The sequence below is a fragment of the Xiphias gladius genome, chromosome 3 (assembly GCF_016859285.1).
Source record: "Xiphias gladius isolate SHS-SW01 ecotype Sanya breed wild chromosome 3, ASM1685928v1, whole genome shotgun sequence".
Lineage (NCBI taxonomy): Eukaryota > Metazoa > Chordata > Actinopteri > Istiophoriformes > Xiphiidae > Xiphias > Xiphias gladius.
The window spans coordinates 18,128,107-18,136,564 of NC_053402.1; the positions used below are offsets into that span (position 1 = coordinate 18,128,107).

General features: G+C 38.8%; 1 protein-coding gene across 1 annotated transcript; it reads left to right on the forward strand.

Annotated features, from left to right (window-relative positions):
- Nucleotides 1-783: 783 nt before the first annotated feature.
- kdm8 (lysine (K)-specific demethylase 8) lies at nucleotides 784-7,122 on the forward strand. The gene is made up of 8 exons (XM_040155689.1): nucleotides 784-983; nucleotides 2,397-2,872; nucleotides 3,940-4,112; nucleotides 4,800-4,932; nucleotides 5,058-5,108; nucleotides 6,501-6,650; nucleotides 6,754-6,846; nucleotides 6,932-7,122. Exons 2-8 carry the CDS (start codon nucleotides 2,405-2,407, stop codon nucleotides 7,094-7,096), a joined length of 1,233 nt encoding a protein of 410 aa, XP_040011623.1. The 5' UTR covers nucleotides 784-983; nucleotides 2,397-2,404; the 3' UTR covers nucleotides 7,097-7,122.
- Nucleotides 7,123-8,458: the final 1,336 nt, after the last annotated feature.

Sequence of the window (8,458 nt, forward strand, 5' to 3'; positions counted from 1 at the left end):
GTGACATTTGATAATAGTGCCATGTTTTATAGATTTTAGACCTCCCCTCCGAGGGTCTCCTATCATGTTTGTTCAGCCCCCATCCCAACCCCGGGGTTGGGTTGGGGTGGGGGCTGAACAACCCCCCCCCCCTCCGAAAAAAGCAAATGAATTCGAAAAACTCAAATATCTCTGTGTGACATCCCAAAGACAAACCTAATTATTATTTTAGCTTCACAAGATACATATCAATCAGTCATCTAGGAATATCAGTATTTAGATAAAACTTTCACAGCGGCAGGAGAAATGGAAAGAGGGGGGAAAACAAATGCTTGTGTAACAATTGTGTCATCATTCATTATTATGGAAGAATTGTTCTCTCAGTGCCACATAATGACTGCCCCCACCTGTTCACACAGATTTATAAGTTATTTATTGTGTCTCTAGGCGTATGTAAATGAGGCTGGGCTGTCACAGGAGCACTGTTTTATTTTTAATTCACTGAGCTTTACCACAGTTGATCGTCTGAAACTGGCACCACAGGACAGACGCTCACAAACGGCCATCACGGAGCAGATTACTACTCTCTACTGTACCAGAGAGTGAATGCAAATCAATGATCCCTCCATATGAATAAATTAAACCTAAAAGGCGGACATCCTTGGAGTTGCTCAATTTGCAATAGCAACCGGTGGGTTCGCGCGTTTCAAAGCCTGTTTAGGTTTTGTTTTCTTCTGGAATCCTCGAACGCAACACGGAACCAATGTTTTCCGATGTCCTAGTTCCCTCTCGGTGTGTTTTTCTTGTGCCACCGGCGGTAGAGTTGTGGCTGGAGTAGTGGCAGAAATTGCGTTAGTTGTCACAGTCTCTAATTTCACAGATAATGTTGCAATAGTAACGTTGTAAATATCATAATAACAGGGGAATATAGCATTTAACGTATTTAGTTCAGCTTTAGCTCGCAGTGTTTAAAAATGTGTCGGTTTCCTGGTTTCGCTGTATGGGTAAGTATTAGCTTACAAATCCACCCAAATGTTGCAGTTCTTACTCTTTTTTTTTTTTTTTTTTACAAGTTTTTGTAACATTTACATACAAGTGTTTTGTTTTATGCCATATTTTAAATGTTCCTCATGATATCTGATATATTAGAGCTGTGGTCATTGTCATCTATATATATTGAGAGACTTTTGGGATGTTTTACCAGGATTGTGTCAATAATTCATTACAAAGAGTGAAGACGAATTTATTTTGTTTTGCGTAAACATACAGAATCCAATTTTGTAAATGTAGTCGAATTTGACACCCAATTATTTCAGTATAGATTTGTTTAAGTATTGAAATTAAATACAGTTTGCAGCATTTTGCAAAATACAGATTTGTGCATCATATTTTATGGAGATTTCAAATTTAACCTGCATTTGTTTTTTATAATACCTATTACTTTATATTATTATGATCCAGCCTTTCAGCAACAAAGATGATATAAGGTCCTTCAGCGCATCCTTTTATGTTTTTTTTTACTGGGATTGTGCTACAAACATGATCATAGAGTGGATTGCATGGTTATGGAGTGAGTCCAGTTTCTGAAGTTTTCTTTATTAAAATATCATTAACCTCCTCCCACTGCTTTATTTAAAAATGGAGGTGATGCACTTCCAGTGAAGCTCCACTGCTCACTTTCTTTAATGACTTCCTTAATAACATTTGATAGTGGAGGCTTAATTCCCCACACATCCTACATAATTCTGCTTGTTTTGTTGTTTTTGCAAAATGTACATGAAGTCAAAGGCTGCTAATGAGCGCACTCCAGCTGCCCCGAAGCTGTCGATTACGTCAGGCATGTGGGATACTTAAATCCAACCATTTAGTTTGACTCCGTTCAGTCTGCCCTAGATTTCACAAGGCTGTGTTTATGTACTGAAAAAAATCAGGTGCTTTAAAGTGGCTCCCTCGTACTTTGGCATCATCTCCAGCCACACAGAGAATCCAAACATGGATGGAGTCACATGGAGGCAGAGTTGGCAGTTCCAGCCACCATGTGTTGTGCACGTGTCACGCTCGCAGTTCTGGCTCGGGATGCCCTCAACTGCCTTTTGCAGCTGCCAATTTGGAAATTTAGTGTATAAATCTGTTTCACTGCAGCACGGAGGCTATCAGTCATGGAAAAAGCAAGCGTCCTGTGTATGCGTATGATTATGGGATGTTTTAGAAAACTGTGACATCGGTGGACGCATGACCAGCTGAGCACAGAACGAGTTATTAAATTACAACCTTTGCCTCTGAAAAACACGGCGAAATTTTAAAGTCAGACAAACAGCGCACATGGAAATGTAGCTTAAAACTGGGAAATGCTTTATTGTCAGGGTTTCAGTCCGAACAAGTACTGTCCTGACTCACCTCCACTGTCTGTTCCACAGCGTAATTAATGACCTTCTCAGCAATGGCTACACTGTGGTCTAAAATCTCTGCTGTCCTGCCTCTTAATGAGGAACAGTTTCCACTGCAGTTCAGCGACAAGGTTGAGTCAAGTGTGGTGGACATGCTGAAACGCTCCAGGCAGCAGCTGTACAGCGACGCTACGAGTACCAGCCGTGCGCTTAATGCTCAGATCATTTTGGATTTTTCATGGGAGAAACTCAACACAGGAACGTGGCGCCATGTGGACAAAGACTGGCGACGTGTTTATTCTTATGGCTGCCTGTTCAAAGTGGCCGCTCTGTGTCGTGAAAGTCCATCAGAGGACGAGATCCTGAAGGCCGTCAGGACTTGTGACATGGGTTTACTCATGGGTGCAGCCATCATGGATAATATACTTCAGGTTATTGTTGGGATTCTGCAGAGCGAAGTCAGGAAAACCTCTAAAGAAGATGAAAATGAACACACTGAGGTCAAGGTTAGTGGTCTTTTTATTTAAAACACATTATTCTATGAGTGAGTTGGTCACTTAAGTTTATCAGAATTGATAAGACACCTCAGAATTGCTACCTAAAGGGGATTGAAAGCATTTGAAGTGAGGATAGTAATGCGATGTATCATGCAAACTTTTTTTTAAAAGTTTTTTTTGTACAGTTCTTCAGGCTCAACAATGATTACAAAATCACATTTTTTCTGGTTAAAGTTAGAAAAATAAAAGGAAGAAAATATTGCCAGTCGATAGTTTTTCTGTAATTTTGAGGGATTTTGTAGCAGCGAAGCCATGAAATTGTTTTTTCTTTGCCCCATAAATTCAAAGTTCGCAACAAACAGTGACCGATGAGGACATTTCAAAATAAGCCTTTTGAAAGGTTTTAGAGTAGTGTTTCACTTGTTCCTCTACATCTTTTTTCACTCGATCATCCAGTCTGTCACTGAAGATAAAGTGCAACAAAACACTCAAATGTCAGATCACTTTGTTAAAATGCCATCAAAACTGAGATGGAGAGTTTCAATCAGGGTTAGCAGGATTTTCCGGGATTGCCTTTGTCTAAAAAAAAAAAAATAACCTTTAGAAAAGCCTGACCCATATTCATACACGTCAAGTATCCATGTCTAATTAGCACACTAGAGTAGTGCTGCAACTAATGACTATTTTCATTATCTTTTGATCTGCTAATTGTGCTCTTGATTAATAAATTCATTGCTTGGTCAGTTATAGTAACTGTCAGAAAGTAGTATATTAAATTTACTATCCCATAAGACAAAGTAAAATAAGCACATCCGTACACTTCAGAACCTGGAACTTGAAAATTATCGGCATTTTTGCTTTTCAAAAATGACTGAAACAGTTAACTGATTATCGCAATAGTTAGCGGTTCATTTTCTGTCGATCAAACAATCAATTACTAGATAATCATTTCATCTCTCCTATAAAGAAATACGATCAGTTGTTTGCTTTTCTTGTTATTTTCCTCTAAAAAACACTTTATTATGGAACTGAGTTAAAGAATTGACAGACCCTTGTTGTTTTGACATCATTAACAGAGAATTAAGATTGAGAGCCCACATGTTCCTGTGATCAAAGAAGAGCTGGCAATTCCCAGGATAAAGTGTCCATCACTGGAGAGCTTCAACACAAGCTACCTGATGCCCCTCAGACCAGTGATTTTAGAAGGGATCATTGACCACTGGCCCGCCCTCAACAAACACCCCTGGAGGTTGGATTTTTCAACTTATTTTCTTGTTGTATTCTCATCAAAGAAAAAACAAAAAAAAAGGTTTTAGGTTACAAGGTTTTAGTTAACATTTTGATTTAGAAAAGCCACTTTTAAAAATTGTAGATTCTGTCTAAGCTTTTGGTTTTGCACTGTGTATACACCAGTAGTCCTCCATCCTAATTGTGTTCAGCGTAGCCTTGTAATCAAACTGATGTACACTTGTGAGAGCAGATGAGTGCAATAATCCAGCTGAGAGGCAAAACCCTCTGGAGTCTGATACTGAAGGGCCACTGGCATGTAACATACATTTACATCCGTTTGGTACAAAGCACTGAGTTGTATAGTGTAAGTTTCAGCCTTAATTATTGCCTTAAAAAGTAAGTGAGAACAACATAAACTGAGTTCAGGTTTTTTTTTTTTTTACTTGTCTCTACATCCCTGAGTCATGACTCTAATGTCTGATATAACTGCCACTCCATTTAAGAATATCCTTCCCTGTCCTCCCTCTCACTGCTGACTATTCACTCATCTGATTCGCAACTCTGATGGGGGAGGAGGACATCCACATGTGCACACGACATCTTCTCGAGCAGTACAGGATTTGGGAAGGACAAGATTTTTATTTACTGAATTGTGCAGTAGTATTACAGTAATGTTTAATTCATTCATTTTCTCCCTCCCGCAAAGCATAGAATACTTGAGGGCTGTGGCTGGTTGTCGGACTGTTCCTGTTGAGGTGGGATCCAGGTACACAGACGAGGAATGGTCACAAACTCTGCTTACGGTCAATGAATTCATCGATCGATATATTCTAAATAAAGTAAGTGCATCCTCATCAAGTCTTGCCGTTGCATTTGTAAAGCACAAAGAAAGGTAACACATTGCCATGTGTTTTCTAACAGAGTGTTTTCATTTATTTTTTCTCCGTGGATCAAAATCACCCAGGATGGAGTGATTGGTTTGGGTTATCTGGCTCAGCACCAGCTTTTTGATCAGGTACAGTTCAATGTTTTATTTTAAAATTAACAAGATGATCATGAAAATAATAATTGCCAATTTTGTCAGTTTACTAATTGATTTTTCAGATGATTTGCAGCACTATGATAAAAGAGTATAGAGTTCTCCTTTTCTTTCCAGCTGTCATCCTCATCCCACATTTCTTTGAACAGTATTGACTTTTTAGTGCTAATTTTACCGTAGAAGTCGATACATTGTCTGGATTGAACTTTATGAAAAGGGCACCTTGTCAAGCTAAAAGTTGTGTTTTTTAGGCTGTTTGATATATCAGAATGAGCCCAAATGAGGAGTAATCACACATCCAGATTTTTCAAACTATATCCCCATCTTGCAGGAATCAGCTGTAATAAGCTGTTCATTTATATGCATCAAGGAAACGCCTTTACAATGTCAATTGTAAGTATCAATTAAAAAAGACGAAATTCCTCTAGATTATTTGATCACAATTAAGATAATTTCTCAGGTATAATTATTTCATCTCTTCTTATTATTAAATAATAAGAGTAACTGACTCAAGGAAAATTCTATGGCTAGATTTGGGTTTTTGAAGTACATATCTAATGGCACTGTACTATGAAGTGAAAAATTTGAAAGCAATCTGTGTCCTCATGTTGCCTCTCATATAAAATCATCCCATTGGGTTCCACGCAGAGCAATACACAGATTATGAATTCAGGAAAAACAGAGCACTGTTTTTCGATCGGTACTCGGTGTAGGCAGGTAACATGAATTGAGGACCAGCATTAAAAACATCCAATAACTAAATAAATAAATAAATGGTAACAAGACTTACAGTCTATAGCCATGCTAGCAGCTTTGCATGCTGATGTTTAGCAGGTATAATCGTCACAATCTTAGAGGGTTAGCATGCTAACATTAGCACTCAGCACAAAGCACGGCCAAGGCTGATGGCAGTGTCATGAGTTTTGCAGGTATTTGTTCAGTAAGCAAAGTATTTGACAAATTCAGATTTTGGCCCGATGAAGGCCAAGAAGTGATTACAATTCATCCTGTTGGGGATATGAACACGTGTACCAAATTCCATCGTAATCCATTCAATAGTTGTTGAGATATTTCACTCTGGACCAAAGCGGCGGACAGACTCACAGACCAGCAGTGCCATCCCTAGAGCCACACTGCTAGCATAACTAAAAATACTTTTAAATACCTTGAGGAAACAGAGTAAAAAGAAAGAAAAACATTAGTTAATATTACTTGCTGGGAAATGCCTGCAAATCTTTCCCAGCAAGTAACAATAAGATGCTGTTGTTTCTTACAACAATATCTTGTTGTTGTAAGAACCAACAAGAGATTATTGATATCGTCAGGGCCCCTAATGCAATTTAACTTTTTTGTTTAATGTTGCCTCAGATACCAGAGCTGAAGGAAGACATCCGCCTCCCTGATTATTGCTGTCTTGGTGAGGAAGACGAAGATGATATTACTGTTAACGCATGGTTTGGGCCAGGAGGTACAGTGTCTCCTCTTCACCAGGACCCTCAACAGAACTTCTTGGCTCAGGTGAGGATGACAGCGCTGCTTTATGAATCCAGTTAATGTCAAAGATCTGTCACGTGATCGTGCTTTGTTTACTGCATGTGATTTTCCCCTGTATATACATCAGGTTGTGGGAAGCAAATACATTCGCCTATATTCCCCGGAGGTCACAGACAGGCTGTACCCTCATCAATCACAGCTGCTTCACAATACCAGTCAGGTGGGATTGACAGTCCATAGAGATTGTACATGTTGAGCTTGCAAATATCTGCAGAATTTACAATTTCTGACTCCCTTCCATGCAGGTGGAGGTGGAGAATCCCGACACAGAGCGGTTCCCGGAGTTTGCCAAGGCTCCATATCTTGAATGTGTGTTACAGCCTGGAGACGTGCTGTTCATCCCTGTCCGACACTGGCATTATGTCCGATCCTTGGAGCTCAGCTTTTCTGTCAGCTTCTGGTGGTCATGATTGCTGATCCCTAATAAAAACAATTATTTTTGTAGTAAAATTTGAGTGCAGCTTGTTTTCTGCTGCTGCAGATGAAAATCAGTCTGGAGTTCTTAACTAAAGCGAGGCCAATTCTCATAAATGTTAGGACAACTGCTGATCACACAAACCTTTGATCCATGAACAATGAACACACACTGCTGAATGATTAGTTTAATTGTGCTGCTGATGACTGCAACAACATCTATTGTGTGGAAAGCTACCAGCATGGGAAAAAAAAAAAGACATGAGCAGTTAAAACTGTTTGTGCTCATTTCATCCTGCGTATAATTTACAGAGGGTTGTCATCTAATTGGATAGGATATGTTTCTCTTTTCAAATTGGCTTATTTAATTGTGTTCTCAACCTTATTCCTACAAATATACTCACGTGTGATTTCCATAATTCATGGAAATGAGGCAAGTCCTCAAATTTGATAACTGAGCTACAGGTACAGAACTATGGTAATAAACATGGCTCTCTGGTTAAACTGACAGGCTGAGGCAATCAAGCAGGTCACAGATGAAAATTAATGAATTAAATGAATGAATCCCCTGGGCACAGGCAGACTTTGAAATTAAAATTGTCTCATTGGTTAAGTACCCTGACACTACAACTCCTGTCGAGCACCAAAAACACAACACCTGACTACAGACAGCAGCACTTCATTGCAGATTTCAGACCTCCGACAAGCCCCAGTTGTGTATCCCGTAGGTCCATTTCAATCGAGCCTGCTAATTACATCCATGAAGTGTGCAGGGATGTGACAAAATTAAGTAGATCACCACTTGTGTACATATTTGATCTGCTTTTCAACCAAATTCTCAGTCAGCTAAAGTACTGTTTTGGGAAATCAAGGCTGTATAAGAATATTTCCAAGGAGGAGCAGAAGAGCTTTGTGGGAATATTTTAATAAAACAACAGCACAAGACAAGGGTATTAAATGTGCTGTTCTTCCTCATTTAGTGACGAGTGAGAATTTGAGTATATGAAAACCAGAGTTTCAAACATGCGAAAGTGATTTAAATAAAGGCAAGCCATTTGCAGCAAATGTACGACAATGAAATGGCAATATAATGCAAATGCTGCCCTGCAAGACCAGGATCAGAATTTTGGACATTGAACCTTACTAGATAAAAATTATTATGCCATAGAAATTTGTATTTTTTGTGCAAAAAAGGTAAAATAACAGCATGTAAAAAAAAAAAAAAAAAAAAAAAAAACTGCAGAAAGTGAACTGCCGCTATTTAGCTAGCCAGTAAGATAGCTACAGCTAATTTACCCACTTTTTCCAGTTTCCTGTGTTTCAAAAATCAATTTTAATGATCCAAAATCTTGGTAATA